We start from the raw sequence: 18,999 nt of genomic DNA on the forward strand, positions 1-18,999 counted from the left end.
GTCTACATGACCCATTGTGTCAATGAAGTATGGACAAAATCAATTATTTAAAATAATTTTACTTTCAACAGGTCAATAAAGACTTTATTTCACTGATGTAAATACAATTAAATCACCTCATTCATCCTTTATTGTGGTCATACCATACGTTTATCAAAATTAGGAAGGGTAGTGAGTAGAAAATGGGGGACCAAGTACCTTGATAGTGTTGAAAGACAATTGACACAATAAAAGTCTCTGTCAATTTTAACAGCGTCAGAACTCTAGTAGGTAAAAGGTCCAATTACTGTTTATTTTTGACAATTTTTATTGGAAACAAAGAAAGTGTCTTGGCAGAAAGCTATTTCTCTGGCAAGAATTTAGCTTGGACTGTCTGGGAGTGGCCTAAGTGAGGGGCCTTATTGGAGAAACCTAATGAGAGGGATATCTAACCTAAAAACTAGCTGTTATTGGTAGAGAGGTTTGAAACTCTTTGTTATTGGCCTATTCACTTCTTGTAAAACAACTTGACCTTTCAGGCGGTCTTTTCAAAAACAGCTTTTACACTAAAACAGCATAACCATAATTTTCACAATTTCACAGTATTATTCCAACCTCATAGTGTGGAGATATAAAACACCAGAAAATCGTGTTTTTAACTGCACTGGGCCTTTAACATGAGTTAACCACTGTCCTTCAAAGTTGATCAACCCCACACTAGTAAGATAAAACAGTGGCAACACACGAAGGGAAAGACACACAAACGCCAAGTAACCTTTCCAAACGGCAGACTGCTTGACATTTTAGGGACCTTGATTCAAACTTGGGAATAATAGTGGTTTTAATTATATGCATGTTTAAATGAGCAATTATTGATACAACCTAGTTGCATAAGCCCAGGGGATGGAAATGGCCGTCAAGACTGTTTAATTCATTTTTTTAAAGCTCCTTCAAGTACATTTCATTTTCATTATACCACCACAGTTGTGTTTTCTCTGATGGTGAGGGCTGCATCAGCTCACCTGCTCGTCTCTTGCTCTAGTGTGTGTGTGTGTGTGTGTGTGTGTGTGGTCACAAGCTGTATAACTGGTATGTAGAGCTCTAGGTGGCCTTGTTGGTCAGCTCATGTGTTATTCGTTGGAGTCTAGTTGTTCTGTTGGCTGGTATCATGCTCACCTGGTGACTTCCACAATTTCATTTTAGGTGGCTGCTGTGCTGTGTATTGTGAGATGGGTTTCCAAGAAATAATAAAAAGGTGAACATTTTGTCAACCTGTGTTATAATTTTGTATTATATTTGAACAGATGCATACTAGATGCATACACATGCTTTACTAAAATACATTTTTCTGGGGAGGTACCTTTCTGCTCGTTTCTTTTGTGATTTGCTTATCTCTTTTTGTTTTTTAATCCACAGCGAAACTCATGAATTCACGATTTTCATTACCAATGGTGCATCAACTGAGCCAATGCTTTGCTGACCCAGCAAATTGCTGTCAAGTCCGTTTGAAATTTACTTCCTAAAATTATTCACATTTTTAATAATTCAACTACTGTGCCTTTATTGTTTTCTGTCATTATTGCTATGACCATAGCTAAGGTGGTTACAGTATATTGGTCCCTAACAATAGCTCTTGTTCCATCAACATAACAGTAAAATGAGTGTGTCCATTTCCAAATCTGTTCTGTTTTGATTCAGCTACCCACTGAATTAGCTAAATGATTTGGGCAGAATATGTTATGCATCTAATACAATACTCTATTGACACTTTTGCTTTAGACATATCTTTTATGACATCTTAATAACAGGTGTCTAAAAACCCCTTCCAATATCCATGTCCCGTGTCTGCATTACAGATGTAGAAGGTTTTTATTCAACATCAATACAGTGTGAGGGAAACATTGTACTGCGAGTTCTCTAATTATAATGCTGCTAACGTGTTATTTCCTCCCCATGTGGGATTACTTTCATCTTCCCCATTTAAGATACACATTCTGTTTGGATACTCAAATTACAAACCCTCTATTAAATCTGACTGCGCAAAAGGCATTGATCATAACCCCGATAGCTCCACTCCAACTTAGATTTAATTTGCACTTCCATTAATATCTATGAAACGTCCGATTGTCGTCTTCGGCATATTGATGGTATTGTAAGCCCTGCCTTCATATAATGTTCCCCAGCGGCTATGTGGAAATGTTACAGAGAATTAGGCCGAGGAGCAGGCTCAGTGGAACTGGCACAGCACTCAGAAATTCATTATCCTAATAAATAGAAAGAAATGAGGGATGGAGAATCTTAAGATACATTTATCTTTCCCACAAAAAGCCCTGAATCTGGCTTGAGTGGAGGATTCAAACTTATGCACTTCTCATTATTGCTGCCTGTGCACCCAAGGGTGTTCTCAAGACCCTAAGACATCTTTTTTTTAAAGGCCTGGTGATTCAATAGAAAAGCAATCACTTAGCACCTCTCCATCATAAGGCATTCAGCTTGCTGGGGTATTTGGATACACATGGCTGCATCTTTTAAGCACCCTGGTCGATTATTACATTAATGAGCAATACGTCCTAGAAATGCTTTATTAGAATAAAATTAGGTTAATTTTATTTTGCTGCAGTTGATTCGGTGACTTCCTTGGCTGACACTACAGTATCAAACTGAAAGCTTTTAGTTAGATTTGTTATTTTGATGAATGAGTTCCTACCTCTGTCTTTTGTACCGTGTGTTTATCCCTGGTTGAGATTGAGACATGTTTTGTCCATAGGGACCACACCACTGGGGCCTGAAGAGATGAATTATGCTGTCATTATGAAATCATGAAGTTAGAATAATGTTAGCTGCTGTGGTGTTTACAGGTGTGTTGCTTCTCTAGAACCAGAGGAACACCCTACGAGGAGGAATTTGGACCCCTCGGTGGATGACACTGTAGTAGTGATTATAATTAGCAACATATCTGAAAGGCCTTTTTACATGCCTCTTGCTTCCTATACCTCTGCTTTGGCACTGCTTTGGTTGGTTTCTATGATCTATTGGCAGAGTATTATTCATATTTTGTTTTGTTCATTTTCAAAGGGGATTCCTCTTCTTTATGGTTCTTTATGGTTCTGCCATAGTGATTCATTTGCAGGTCATTAAAAGAAAGCCGTATCTTCTGAAAGCGTTGGGCTGCTCAGGTGGCGATGCCTGTGCAGGGAGACACGTCGTAAATAAAGACAGCTACATTTCAAATGCCATAAGTAGGGGCACCTCAGATCCTTGCATGATTGCAGATATTTAACTTATGCATGTCTAAAGGAGACCTCATTAACATTCGAGGAGCACTCATCTGTGTAGCGGGATCGTTCCGTAGGCCTCATATTGAACATGTTTATTCTGGCTACACAACATGGTTACATCACATTCAGCAACCTCTCTCTCTCTCACTGCATTTGAGGCATTGAAAATGTAACTCTCATAAAGTTGTATGAGAATATGATATAATGATTGTGTGCTGCGATGGAAAATAATTGGCTAAATTAGTGGTTATATTATGGTGTAACACAGGAACTCAAAGATCTGAGTGTTAAATGAATAACCATTTATTTGATTGTAGGTGAATCTTGCATGCTATATGTAATATGTTCACATATTATCACACAAAACAATTGCCTCCACTACAATTTGACCAGTCTTATGTTTATTTGTAAAGAGTTTTTGAATGTCAGTAGTATCATAATCTCTTTAGACTAGGATTTCCTAAACTCGGTCCCGGGGTCACCCCTGGGTGCACATTTCGTTTTTTGCCCTAGTTCTACACAACTGATTCAAATAATCAACTCATCATCAAGCTTTGATTATTTGAATCAAATGTTGAGTGCTAGGGCAAAAACCAAAACGTGAGGGGGGGGGGCTAGGACCGAGTTTGGGAAATCCTGCCTTAGGCATTCCTCAGTATCTTTGGAGCCTCTGAATCATGCATGACAGATACTCAATAATAATTGCCGTGGATTGCCTCTGACAACAGTCTGTGTCTGACAGCTGCTTTGTTCTGTGGTCAGATCTCATATTTAACACATCAAAGAGTGTGTCTGCTTCACACACCACATCTAACACCACATCTGACACCACGGACAAGCACAGCTGATTCTACTTGTCAACTAATCATCAACCCCATGACAAGTTGAATTTAGTGTGTTTGTCTGGGGCTTCAACCAAAATGTGTACTCTTGGGGGTACTGGAGAACCGGAGTTAGGAACCACTGCTCTATAGAATACATCATCAAGGTGCATGTATTATGATCTGTGCAAATTGGATAACCATTTAACAGCTAGCTTGTCTTCTAATGAGTATGATATACTGTATTCAAGATATGGTGGAAGACGTGATTTCAATGTACAGTAGCAGCTATACTCAGATGTTTTTTATGATACATTTGTTCTTTCTGAACTGGATGACTATGTCTAAAACTGCTTCATGACATTTAAACTTAAAACCAAAGGCATCTGGATTCCGTAACAGTCATGAACATGACAACAAGCGCATTCCCTGAGGGGAATCACAAGCCCTTTTACAGAAGGTCTGTGTATATTTGCAGGGGTTGAAAGGTGAATAGGAGTAGTTATGCCATGCTCATCAGCAGAATAATGGAAGATACGGGAGAGATCGATCTGCAGCTAATGCAATTCTCATTATTTCTTTGAACACATTCTTCAGAGGAGAGGCACTTAGGAGGTACCTGGCGTTAGGACAGTGTTAGCTGTTCCGCCATAAGCCCTGGGAAGCTGCTCTCCACTGCTGACTGGAACGAGGCAAGGCAGTGCCTCTTTAATGACTCCAAGTTAAATACTGCATTTAGTGGGACGTATAAAGAGAGAGGCTCTTTTTCTGTAGGCAGCATCCAGCGTTTTGATGTCTCTAACAAGAACACAATAAATTGTTCCTCATTATTCAGTAATTAACTCCAATGCGCCAGGTCCCCATCCCCCTGCGCCACACTCTAAATCACACCCCCCCCTCCCCCCTCCTTCTTCTGCTACACAGCTCTTTAATTTCCTCTACGCTGTGAAGACAGGAGGGGAGGGGATGGGGGCCAAGGCGAGTTTGATGTCGTCCATCATCCCCTGCCATGTTTGCAGACCCCAAACTAAATTCAACTTCCCTCCCTACCCCTCCTCCATTTCCCTTACCCACCCCTTACAGAGGTCTGGGCCCCAACTACAGTATGGGACAACACCTAGTGGAATGTGTTAGGGCCCCCCAACCTGGGAAGATACCATGGGCATCAGTTACGTTCGGTGAGTGGGACTGTGATGATGATGAGATAGCAGTAGAAAAACACTATCAAGCGATCATCACTACGCCTCCAGCCTTCATTCAGCAGTCAGTACATGAGATTTTCCCTTCCTCCTCCTGCTCTTAATTGTTAAAATGAGGCCATTAATTGGAGGCTGAGTCAAATCACCTGTCATTTCAGATGGGAATCAGCTGCTGATTGAAAGGTATCATAAAAGTCTGCCCAGGGCCTGGTTGGTACGGCTGTGCCTGCTGGGAGGGAGCTCCTTTTGTGCCTTGGCACACGCAGCCCACAGGCCCAGAGCTCACTCTACTTTCTCTACTGTAGATTGGGCCTGTGCTCTTGAGTGACACAGATCCACACACATGGCCCAAATATAGATTCAAGAAAGGCAGTAGTGTCAGGCTCAATTCCTAGAGGATGCTGTGGGAGTGTTAGTTTCTACTGCTCCAGTGCCTCTGGCCTAATTGGGTAGGATGCACATAGCACACACATGCCATTCCTCAAAAAGTAAGGTCAAGTTCATTTAAAGGAGTAATAGTGAAATCAGACATGTAAACTAAACTGAGACAATAGCAAAAGTACAATCCACAAAATGCTTTTACATGTTCCTGTAATCATCTACAATTACCTTTCTCTGAAGCACAGCAGTTATCGAAAATAAGGATTGTGCATTCTTCAATATGGGTGTAATTTGAGATAAAAAGGAAATATTTTGACAGAGGAAATACAGGGCCTAATGAGAAACCCATGCATCAAATTTGTGTCAGCAATGACGTATACCCAACCAACACACCCAAAAAATCTTCACATCTCCGACGGATACATTTTGCACTTCAAGGTACAGTAAGCAATACCGAAATGCACTTATAATGCTCCATTTGTTTTTTTAAATCACAGTGAAAATGTTGTCAATATTAACACAGAAAGAACATAAGAAAAACATACCTAAATTATTCCAATGGCACAGTGCTACATAAAGCCTTTGAAAGGAACACATCTCCAGGGAAGACATCTCCACACGGACTGAATCTTGAGAAAGAGTACACAAGATGCTGACAAACCCGCAGTTTGAAATAAAAAAAACGACTAAACACATGATGTTAATATTTAATGTTGCTGTTCCTCAGGAGGCCACTCTGAGTTGCATTAGGGCTGTGTGAGAGGGTCTGAGGGGAGGTTTTATTAGGGCTGTGTGAGAGTGTCTGAGGGGAGGTTGTATTAGGGCTGTGTGAGAGGGTCTGAGGGGAGGTTGTATTAGGGCTGTGTGAGAGGGTCTGAGGGGAGGTTGTATTAGGGCTGTGTGAGAGGGTCTGAGGGGAGGTTGTATTAGGGCTGTGTGAGAGGGTCTGAGGGGAGGTTTTATTAGGGCTGTGTGAGAGTGTCTGAGGGGAGGTTGTATTAGGGCTGTGTGAGAGGGTCTGAGGGGAGGTTGTATTAGGGCTGTGTGAGAGGGTCTGAGGGGAGGTTGTATTAGGGCTGTGTGAGAGGGTCTGAGGGGAGGTTGTATTAGGGCTGTGTGAGAGGGTCTGAGGGGAGGTTTTATTAGGGCTGTGTGAGAGTGTCTGAGGGGAGGTTGTATTAGGGCTGTGTGAGAGGGTCTGAGGGGAGGTTGTATTAGGGCTGTGTGAGAGGGTCTGAGGGGAGGTTGTATTAGGGCTGTGTGAGAGGGTCTGAGGGGAGGTTGTATTAGGGCTGTGTGAGAGGGTCTGAGGGGAGGTTTTATTAGGGCTGTGTGAGAGGGTCTGAGGGGAGGTTTTATTAGGGTTGTGTGAGAGGGTCTGAGGGGAGGTTGTATTTGGGCTGTGTGAGAGGGTCTGAGGGGAGGTTGTATTAGGGTTGTGTGAGAGGGTCTGAGGGGAGGTTTTATTAGGGCTGTGTGAGAGTGTCTGAGGGGAGGCTGTATTAGGGCTGTGTGAGAGGGTCTGAGGGGGGTTGTATTAGGGCTGTGTGAGAGGGTCTGAGGGGAGGTTGTATTAGGGCTGTGTGAGAGGGTCTGAGGGGAGGTTGTATTAGGGCTGTGTGAGAGGGTCTGAGGGGAGGTTGTATTAGGGCTGTGTGAGAGTGTCTGAGGGGAGGTTGTATTAGGGCTGTGTGAGAGGGTCTGAGGGGAGGTTGTATTAGGGCTGTGTGAGAGTGTCTGAGGGGAGGCTGTATTAGGGCTGTATGAGATGGTCTGTGGGGAGGTTGTATTAGGGCTGTGTGAGAGTCTGAGGGGAGGCTGTATTAGGGCTGTGTGAGAGGGTCTGTGGGGAGGTTGTATTAGGGCTGTGTGCTCTGGAGGAAGAGCCTGCATCACAAGAATAAAGCGATTGGGGCCTCAAACTCCAAAGAAAAACTCACATCCGATTAGAGAGCAGAGATGCATGTCAACATGCCAGCTAACACAGCAGATAATAAGATAAACTTTGTTTAATGCAAGTCTAGCATCACTAAACACAATAATGGAAAATTATCCCAGCACATCATTATAGAACCACAATAACAAAGCCGATGTTAAAAGATTAGACTCTTTGCACACGTGATGTGAGTTCAGCTGTGAACAGTGGTGAGACGTGCAATATAATGGGTTAACACTATTCTGTGAGCAGCCATTTAACCGCATGCATGAGGTACAGTACAAAGCAATGACAGCCACTTGACCTCCTCCTGGACTGAGCTGGGACATCTAGCTGGGACATCTAGCTGGGACATCTAGCTGGGACATCTAGCTGGGACATCTAGCTGGGACATCTAGCTGGGACATCTAGCTGGGACATCTAGCTGGGACATCTAGCTGGGACATCCTCTGAACCGGGGCTCTGAAAGACAGGCCATTTGGATGTGATTCAAATGTATTACAGATCCTAAAACCCATGCTGCTCCCCAAGCTATCAGGTCATTTGAAAGAGTTCCAGCGAGTTTAAGACGGGCAGATGTTTTCAGTTTAAGCCAAGCATCTGTTTATGCAGACACACTTTATGTTTAAAAAACCCACAAAGGACCTTCAATAGATTTTATGGTGCAGTATTAGTTGGAGTAGTCAGCTTTGTAATTGTGCCACTGCAGTTAATAAGCAAATTGGTCACAAGCAGCGTTCTCATTCTGCACAAAATGCTTACTATACATGGTCATTAGGTGTCTGCATACAGTGTTACTATTTGCTCTACTGTACTGCGGTCTAGGCAGGAGTGTCACCAATTTAATTTTAGCATACTGCGGTTAAGTTCTTTAAAAACGTCAAGATCCCGTTTTCATACAATAGTTTACCCTAAGATTCACAATCAAAAGCTTTCGTGTTTTTTCACAAATACTCTCCATATGCATTTTCATATAAACCAGTATGACTTCGTAACTCTCAGCAAACAATACAGCAGTATTACATGAGCTCAGTGTCTCAGACAACTGGGCTGTGACTTTCTTCTTGTTTGTACAGCAGGATTACACTGTTGGTCCTCACATCTGATAACAGAAAATAAATGTTTAGTGAGTAGAGAAACATAATAACCCTCGGTGTGCATGGTGGTGAAGAGTATCTGCCTGACCTCCCAGAGAAACATAATAACCCTCGGTGTGCATGGTAGTGAAGAGTATCTGCCTGACCTCCCAGAGAAACATAATAACCCTCGGTGTGCATGGTAGTGAAGAGTATCTGCCTGACCTCCCAGAGAAACATAATAACCCTCGGTGTGCATGGTGGTGAAGAGTATCTGCCTGACCTCCCAGAGAAACATAATAACCCTCGGTGTGCATGGTAGTGAAGAGTGTCTGCCTGACCTCCCAGAGAAACATAATAACCCTCGGTGTGCATGGTGGTGAAGAGTGTCTGCCTGACCTCCCAGAGAAACATAATGACCCTCGGTGTGCATGGTGGTGAAGAGTATCTGCCTGACCTCCCAGAGAAACATAATAACCCTCGGTGTGCATGGTGGTGAAGAGTGTCTGCCTGACCTCCCAGAGAAACATAATAACCCTCGGTGTGCATGGAAGTGAAGAGTATCTGCCTGACCTCCCAGAGAAACATAATAACCCTCGGTGTGCATGGTGGTGAAGTGTATCTGCCTGACCTCCCAGAGAAAATAATAACCCTCGGTGTGCATGGTGCTGAAGAGTAGACGGGATCTATCTGCCTGACCTCCCAGAGAAAATAATAACCCTCGGTGTGCATGGTGCTGAAGAGTAGACGGGATCTATCTGCCTGACCTCCCAGAGAAACATAATAACCCTCGGTGTGCATGGTGGTGAAGAGTGTCTGCCTGACCTCCCAGAGAAACATAATAACCCTCGGTGTGCATGGTAGTGAAGAGTATCTGCCTGACCTCCCAGAGAAAATAATAACCCTCGGTGTGCATGGTGCTGAAGAGTAGACGGGATCTATCTGCCTGACCTCCCAGAGAAAATAATAACCCTCGGTGTGCATGGTGCTGAAGAGTAGACGGGATCTATCTGCCTGACCTCCCAGAGAAAATAATAACCCTCGGTGTGCATGGTGCTGAAGAGTAGACGGGATCTATCTGCCTGACCTCCCAGAGAAAATAATAACCCTCGGTGTGCATGGTGGTGAAGAGTAGACGGGCCCTGTCTGCTTGACCTCCCAGAGAAACAGATGATGCATTACTTCATGCTGCTCTTGCTGTGTACTTTACCTGGAGAGAGTGAGATACCCACCAATACTCCAGTGTCCATGTACTATTATATGACAAGGACCCATTTCAGATTGAAGTGATCCACACAGTCAGCCGCCACTTGAGAGGACCATCTTCACGAACAGAGTTCGATGGGAACTACACGGACGAGTGTCCTAGACATGTCCTAGACATGCCATCTCCAACTGTTTCTGTGGTAACAATGACACTACATTGAAATAGACCTGTGCACACGAAAGGCTTTAAGATTTTTTTGCATTTCAGAAAAAAAGCAAAAGGAACTGACATGCAGAAGCTGAGGTGTCTGTTGGTGTACAACACTTCAAGGCTGGAATCCACAACCCTCAGAGCAGGCATTGTCCACTGTGTACCTCACTGTTCTCTGCAGTTAGGACCTCAGCACATAGGCTTAGATATGCTAACACACACAATACTACACATGCAACAAGCTAGGTCAATGTCGTGCTCATACAAGGTAACTAGTAAAGGTCATGGTTTGACCCGTCTAAAGGTCATGGTTTGACCCCTCTACCATCCTTCAGTGAATGCAAGTCCATGATGAAAAGGATTATTTATTTTGTTCATAGAGGTTGAAGAGCAGCCATTCTCTCTTAACTGCAAGGTGTGGCTGACTGTTAAAGCCTTGTAAATTCCCAGTTCAACATCAGTCCAGGTCCCCATGTTAGCAGCATATTCTTAGGCCTATTTGTTGAACATATGCTGTGCCATGACTGCAGGTTCACCCTAGCTTAGCCTCCTTCTTCAGCCCATAACGTTAAGGATAGCTAGCGATAACAGATCTCAGAAAGCTCCATAGCCAACTCCAGAAACTCACCTGTCTCTTGACAGGTGTCAAACAGGCCACAGTCAAAGTCAAAGTTACAGTTGCAGTCATTGCTAGGTATGGCCTCCACTGAGGAGGAGTACTGTCTGTAGGAAGGGCAGCAGCAATAGGTGACTTCATCACAGGAGTTTGGCAACATGAGGAACAGATCGTAGAACCTACAGAAGAGGCAGTTGAGGACAATCCCTGCACAGTCAGCTGAGAGGAAGAGGGAAAAACATGGGAGAACATTAAGAGCGATCAGATTCTAGTACAACATTAAACTATACATAGATAATGCTGAGCCCTTTAACTTTATAAGTTGTTCATTTTTATTTAATTATTAACTGAAATTAGGACATACTATGAATGTATTAAGATGTCTATTTAAGGACATTATATTCCCAAAAATGTGACAGGAAAATGTTATCTCCTAAAACAAAATGTGCAGCCTAGACAATCCATAACTGTGACCCATTTAAAAGTCTGTGCTGTAATAAATGCTTCCAACAGCCAGCCCCTATACCTTGGGATTTGTCTTCAGGACATAGATCGACTGTGCTCCTAAAAGACCTGCATGCTGTCAGTCCTCACTTATTGTTTTGAACATTTTAAAAGCTTCCACGCTCTCCCTGGGCTTTCCTTTACACATGCATAATTTAGCAAATCACCTCTCACTCCCTTACAGGGAGACAACTGAGGAAGCTGTTTGGAGACGTAATCAATTACCATCAGCCTCTATGGGTCTTCCACTAGGAACATTCTAAAGTTGCACCGTGGCTGCTCTGAAACAACGTGCTGTGGGTCTTCCCAGCACCCTTGGCAAAAATGCTACCCCCTGGGTGCCATTTAAGATGAGGTCACTGGGCTAAAATGATGACCATGAAGAGACAGCAATAATGTGGGTTGTTGTTGAGAAATGCATTGGGAGTTGGTCTTTATGACTGTTAATCAGTTAGAATTAGGAGATAATGCTATAATATAAACAGCTTTGCAACACACAAATGCAGTATAACTAGCTATGCAACATATGCCAGGCTATTTGGATAAGTGTCCAAATACATTCTATAAACAAACAACAAAAGGCTAACTTTCATAATCTATCCCATACACCAACATCTCTTCAACTATGTAGTGAAACATCATTTTGAATCAATTGCTTAATAAATACGTATCTAATCAGTGCATCGCAATTTTTCTTATCAATGTTTTAAATAATTCAAGTACATATGCAATCAATTGTGTTGCTTCATTAAGTGACACATCTTTACATTATAGGATTTTCTTCTACTGTCATTTCTGTATCTGAATTATTCACACATTTTAATAATGTATAATAAAAATGCATTTAAACATGCTTACAGCAGAGTAAAATATTAAGCTAGTAATAGGTCGCATTTTAAATTCTTACTAAGTAGTGGGCTACAGACATCAACCAGTAGTCTGTGGCTTGACCATACAGGATGTGAATTAAGTATACAGCTTTGTCTTGAGCTGCTGCACATCCTATTGATAATATCCTGACTACCTGTTTCTAGAAGACAATTGCCATGAAACAGAGAACAGTGTTAGGGGAACTTTGTCTTTGTCACTTGGACGGTGGTGTGTATTATAACATTTTAATTGTTCAATCATGAGGCTGGTGTGAATGCAACGTGTGTGACTTACCTCCTCTGTCAGTCTGATGAGAGGAGGTGGAGAGAGAGTCTGATGAGGAGGAGTTCCTGCTGTACTTGTTCACAGTGAAAAGAGAAGTGGAGCTGTCCTTCTCCCTGGGCAGCTGAGGATCATGGGAGGCCTGGTCTGTGTTAGCCTTCCCTGGATCTGGCTCGTTCTCTGGAATGACGCTCAGCTTCCGGACACTGACTGGGGCCTCGCTAAGAACCTCCCCTATCAAACAGGAAATAATATATTCTGAGTATCCACACAATTGAGTATTAATTCCACCCATGCGCACGCACACACACAACGCTGTGGGGGGGACATAATATAATTTGTTATTTTTCAATTTCAGAATGTGGGGGGGACATGTCCCTCCCGTCCTCAGTGAATGTTGCGCCCCTGTCCGTTTCCATTAAAATAAACTGTCATTCACAAAATACTTAACAGGGAAGCAGGATAAACTGAAAAACAATGTAGCTATCCAGTGGGGGAAATTATTGATTGAAAACTCTTAGAAAGATTTTAGATTGAATAACCTCCCTTGTACTTGACAACTGTCCATTCCCCAGCACAGAATAACATCTAGGCTTGGTTTTAAACTATCCTCTATTGCAGCATAGTTTCCACAGCATAAATCTACACAGTGATGAAACCAGACATGCACGTCTAGCTGTTAGGGGCTTTAGCAGGTACCACTCTATAGTTTGGTTCCACTCTATCTTGTGATAGAGATGTGTGGTGGTCTAGGTAATTCAGTATAATTTCAGTACCTTGTAGTGTGCAAACTAGGATCACCTTCATGAATCTCCAAGCTGACAAGGTAAAAATCTGCCGTGCTGCCCCTGAGCAAGGCAGTTACTCATTGTTCCCCAGGTGCCGTTCGACGTGGATGTCGATTATGGCAGCCCCCGACCTCTCTGATTCAGAGGGGTTGGGTTAAATGCGGAGACACATTTCACTTGAAGGCATTCAGTTGTACAACTGACTAGGTATCCCCCTTTCCCTTTCCCATTATGGGGTTGAACACTATTAGTGCTAACATTACTTAGAACTTTGCTGTATGTCTATATTTTCCAGCAATGCTAATCACTGAGAAGTGCTAGGAAGTGTTTATTTGTAACTTGTTCAATGTGCACAACTTATTTATTCTGAAAGCTAAGCCGCAGTGATGTACTGTTATCCCAGTTTTGGTATATTTCACTTTGATTCTGATGATCTCATCAGTTGTATCTCCAGTTTTACAGGGAACAGAATAGTTGATCAATCTGCTTTTCACAGACCGATTTCAATGCTTATTAATTAATTATTGCTTTGGCTGCTCTTCCCTGTTTATTTTTCTACCACCTATTCTAAATTGCTTATTTACCATAACTTTTGTCTCCCTTTTATTTAACATTTAATGTCCTATGATTTATTAACATATTGGACACATTTTCCAAACAGGAATACACATTATTTTTTCTATACTAAGTAGTCAAAAGGAGATATAGTAGGAAAATGCATGGAGTTACAGAATCAATGAAGTCTGCCGTGTACCAGAGCTGAAAATCATTGAGATGCCCCTGGGTAAGCTAATAAATGAGGTAACTACTGCAGCTGGTCTGTGCCCATTAGCTAATAGAGAAATAAGGCCTGCAGGCATGAGATACATTTTTTAACTGTTGCCTCCATGCTACAATTTCTACAATGCCTCTTTCAGAACCTTTTTTCATGAAAAGTTGGGATGGAACTAGCTGCACTACATGACCAACGTATGTGGACACTTCTTAACAGCCTCCACTCTTCTGGGAAGGCTTTCCACTAGATGTTGAAACATTGCTGCGGAGATTTGCTTCCATTCAGCCACAAGAGCATTAGTGAGGTCGGCTGCTGATGTTGGGCTATTAGGCTCTCAGTCAGCATTCCAATTCATCCCAAAGATGTTTGATAGGTTTGAGGTCAGGGCTCTTTGCAGGTCAGTCAAGTTCTTCCACACCGATCTCGACAAACCATTTCTTTATGGACCTCGTTTTGTGCTTGTGGGCATTATCATCCTGAAACAGGACACTGCCTTCCCCAAACTGTTGCCACAAAGTTGGAAGCACAGAATCATCTACAATGTTATTGTATGCTGTAGTGTTAAGATTTCCCTTCACTGGAACTAAGGGGCCTAGCCCGAACCATGAAAAACAGCCCCAGTCCATTATTCCTCCTCCAACAAACTGTTGGCACTATGCATGGGGGCAGGTAGCGTTCTCCTGGCATCCCCCAAACCCAGATTAGTCTGTTGTACTGCCAGATAGTGACGTGTGATTCATCACTCCAATGGTGTCGAGCTTTGCACCACTCCAGCCGACGCTTGGCATTGCGCATGGTGATCTTAGGCTTGTTTGAGACTGCTCGGCCATGGAAACCCATTTCATGAAGCTCCCGACAAACATCTATTGTGTTGACGTTGTTTCCAGAGGCAGTTTGGAACTCGGGAGTGAGTGTTGCAACCGAGGACAAATGATTTTCATGCACTACGCGCGTCAACACGCTGCGGTCCCATTCTGTGAACTTGTGTGGCCTACCACTTCGCGGCTCTGGCAGGGCAGAAATTTTACAAACGGACTTGTTAGAAAGGTGGCATCCTGTGATGGCACCACATTGAAAGTCACTGAGCTCTTCAGTAAGGCCATTCTACTGCCAATGTTTGTCTATGGAGATTGCATGACTGTGTGCTCGATTTTATACACCTGTCAGCAACGAGTTTGGCTGAAATAGCCAAATCCACTAATTTGAAGGGGTGTCCACATACATTTGTATATATAGTGTATGTAGTAGTGCAGCCTGGTCTCGTAGACGAGACGGAACATAATAAAGGTAAATCCGGGAATTTCTAATGAGTATAATATCTTACATTTGGTTCTGTTAGATAAGACAGATGATTACATAAGACAAAAATTCAAGTTATTTTTTTGGGGGGGGGTTGGTCGAATCTCATCAAAGTTGCGAGTTTGAATCTCATCATGGACAACGTTAGCATTTTTGCTAATTAGCAAGTTTTCAACTACTTTTTAGCTACTTTCCAACTAAACTCCCTTATTCAGGACCCTGTCTTTCAAAGATAATTCGTAAAAATCCAAATAACTTCACAGATCTTCAATATAAAGGGTTTAACACTGTTTCCCATGCTTGTTCAATGAACCATAAACAATTAATGAACATGCACCTGTGGAATGGTCACTAAGACACAAACAACTTACAGACGGTAGGCAATTAAGGTCACAGTTATGAAAACTTAGGACGCCAAAGAGGTCTTTCTGCTGACTCTGAAAAACACCAAAAGAAAGATGTCCAGTGTCCCTGCTCATCTGTGTGAACGTGCCTTAGGCATGTTGCAAGGAGGCATGAGGACTGCAGATGTGGCAAGGGCAATAAATTGCAATGTCCGTACTGTGAGACGCCTAAGACAGCGCTACAGGGAGACAGGACGGACAGCTGATCGTCCTCGCAGTGGCAGACCACGTGTATTAGTACATTGATTACCAATTGGTACATTGAAACATCACACCTGCGGGACAGGTACAGGATGGCAACAACAACTGCCTAAGTTACACCAGGAACGCACAATTCCTCCATCAGTGCTCACCTGGGGGTTAGCACCTGCTAGCCCGTTCAATCACCAGGCGCACAGCTGAACATAGTGCAATAACAGAGAAGTGAGCCCGGATCCCAATCCCATTGAGCACGCCTGGGACCTGTTGGATCGGTGGGTGAGGTCTAGGGCCATTCCCCCAGAAATGTCCGGGAACTTGCATGTGCCTTGGTGGAAGAGTGGGGTAATATCTCACAGCAAGAATCGGCAAATCTGGTGCAGTCCATGAGGAAGAGGTGCACTGCAGTACTTAATGCAGCTGGTGGCCACACCAGATACTGACTCTTACTTTTGATTTTCACCCCCCCCACCCCCTTTGTTCAGGGACACATTATTCCATTCCTGTTAATCACATGTCTGCGGAACTTGTTCAGTTTATGTCTCAATTGTTGAATCTTGTTATGTTCATACAAATATTCACGCATGTTAAGTTTGCTGAAAATAAACACAGTTGACAGTGAGAGGACGTTTCTTTTTTGCTGAGTTTACTTAGCATGTTAGCTAGCTTTAACCCTTTTAGCTAACCCTTCAACTAAACCTAACTAAACCTAACCTAACCTTAACCCTTTAACCTAACTCCTAAACTTAGCGCTAACCTTGCGGACGACATAACAGTGTTAGGCTTGATTACCAACAACGACAAGACGGCCTACAGGGAGGAGGTGAGGGCCCTCGGAGTGTGGTGTCAGGAAAATAACCTCACACTCAACGTCAACAAAACTAAGGAGATGATTGTGGACTTCAGGAAACAGCAGAGGGAACACCCCCCTATCCACATCGATGGGACAGTAGTGGAGAGGGTAGTAAGTTTTAAGTTCCTCGGCGTACACATCACAGACAAACTGAATTGGTCCACCCACACAGACAGCATCATGAAGAAGGCGCAGCAGCGCCTCTTCAACCTCAGGAGGCTGAAGAAATTTGGCTTGTCACCAAAAGCACTCACAAACTTCTACAGATGCACAATCGAGAGCATCCTGTCGGGCTGTATCACCGCCTGGTACGGCAACTGCTCCGCCCACAACCGTAAGGCTCTCCAGAGGGTAATGAGGTCTGCACAACGCATCACCGGGGGCAAACTACCTGCCCTCCAGGACACCTACACCACCCGATGTCACAGGAAGGCCATAAAGATCATCAAGGACAACAACCACCCGAGCCACTGCCTGTTCACCCCGCTATCATCCAGAAGGCGAGGTCAGTACAGGTGCATCAAAGCTGGGACTGAGAGACTGAAAAACAGCTTCTATCTCAAGACCATCAGACTGTTAAACAGCCACCACTAACATTGAGTGGCTGCTGCCAACACACTGACTCAACTCCAGCCACTTTAATAATGGGAATTGATGGGAATTTATGTCAAATATATCACTAGCCACTTTAAACAATGCTACTTAATATAATGTTTACATACCCTACATTATTCATCTCATATGTATACGAATATACTGTACTCTATATCATCTATTGCACCTTTATGTAATACATGTATCACTAGCCACTTTAACTATGCCACTTTGTTTACATACTCATCTCATATGTATATACTGTACTCGATACCATCTACTGTATCTTGCCTATGCCGCTCTGTACAATCACTCATTCATATATCTTTATGTACATATTCTTTATCCCCTTACACTTGTGTCTATAAGGTAGTAGTTTTGGAATTGTTAGCTAGATTACTTGTTGGTTATTACTGCATTTTCGGAACTAGAAGCACAAACATTTCGCTACACTCGCATTAACATCTGCTAACCATGTGTATGTGACAAATAAATTTGACCTAAACCTCTAGTTTAGCTAATGTTAGCCACCTAGCTAGAATTCATAACATATCAGATATTTTACAAATTCGTAACATTTACTGTAGAATGTTTAACAAATTCATAACATATTGAACATTTTGCAAATGTGTAACATATAGTATGAAATGGGTGATGGATACCCACAAATTCATACATACCATATGAAACGTAACATATCATGCTAAATGAGTGTTTCGGATTTACATACAGAATAATACAAAATGCTCTGAGACTAGGTTGAGTAGTGTGTTCACTTGGCTGTATTGTATCAAGCCTACCATAATAGTTATATATGTAAATAATAAACAATGTCAGATATTTGACATTGAGAACATTGCTTTTAGATATTTGTTTCAATAAGGTAAAGTTAATTAGTTTTAGAAAACTTACCATCTCTTACCAAAGAACATTTATTTCCACCTTTCCTTTCCATTTCTTTTCCACGTTCTTCCTCTGTTCTGGTTTTCTGATCTGCCATCAGATCCATTGCTGCATAAATCAAATATAGGCTGCATTAATAACACAGAATTGATTGATCATTGGTCAAGAACTTTAAATTACAGTTTTGGATAAACATTCATGCAGTGAAACAGTCAAGAGTTCAAAGGCATATTGCAAACATATCTGCAAGTTAATGAAATTGTTAATGTACTGTCTGTCTCTATGATCACAAACCATCTGCTCATCCTCGAAATAACAGGTAGAATATGAAGGCAAGCAAGCATCAAATGTCAATCAATAGTTTTCTGCATCAAACCAATTCCTTGTGTGAATGAAAAGAAATGCAGCGTACTGTACCTGTGGAAACTGTCAGCAGATGGTCAGGCTCCTTGTGGACCGAATTCACCGGGATCATCATACACACATCATGCACTCCTGCAATCTCTCGCGCAAGTTCCATTTGGCATGACCCAGACCCACCCTATCATTATGATGACGTTTGCAAAAGGCTTATAGCAACCTCTCTGCGTATACAGCTAACTGAACAAATACTTTCTGAAATCAGACTGTGAGTAGCCTACCAGTGTGTGAGAAATGAAAGTGTCTCACGGCTCCAGGAGATGGCAAGATGGACAACAGTCTTATTTCAGACGAAGTCGGGTGTTTCATTTACAGCAGGGCTGTTCATTTCCGGTCCTGAATGGCCAAAACACTTCTGTTTTTCATCCTCTACTTCTAGGCTCAGCTCTAGCCTTTTGAAGGCCCT

The 18,999-nt window shown here is 42.6% G+C and overlaps 1 protein-coding gene across 1 annotated transcript; it reads right to left on the reverse strand.

Moving 5' to 3' along the window:
• Window positions 1-10,665: 10,665 nt before the first annotated feature.
• Window positions 10,666-18,651, reverse strand: mdfic2 (MyoD family inhibitor domain containing 2). The gene is made up of 4 exons (XM_064956489.1): window positions 18,591-18,651; window positions 18,183-18,281; window positions 12,372-12,593; window positions 10,666-10,922 (listed from the first exon to the last, which is right to left on the reverse strand). The coding sequence occupies exons 1-4, from the start codon at window positions 18,649-18,651 to the stop codon at window positions 10,666-10,668; spliced, it is 639 nt and encodes a 212-aa protein (XP_064812561.1).
• Window positions 18,652-18,999: the final 348 nt, after the last annotated feature.

This window comes from Oncorhynchus masou, chromosome 5 (genome assembly GCF_036934945.1).
Source record: "Oncorhynchus masou masou isolate Uvic2021 chromosome 5, UVic_Omas_1.1, whole genome shotgun sequence".
In the NCBI taxonomy this organism is placed as follows: domain Eukaryota; kingdom Metazoa; phylum Chordata; class Actinopteri; order Salmoniformes; family Salmonidae; genus Oncorhynchus; species Oncorhynchus masou.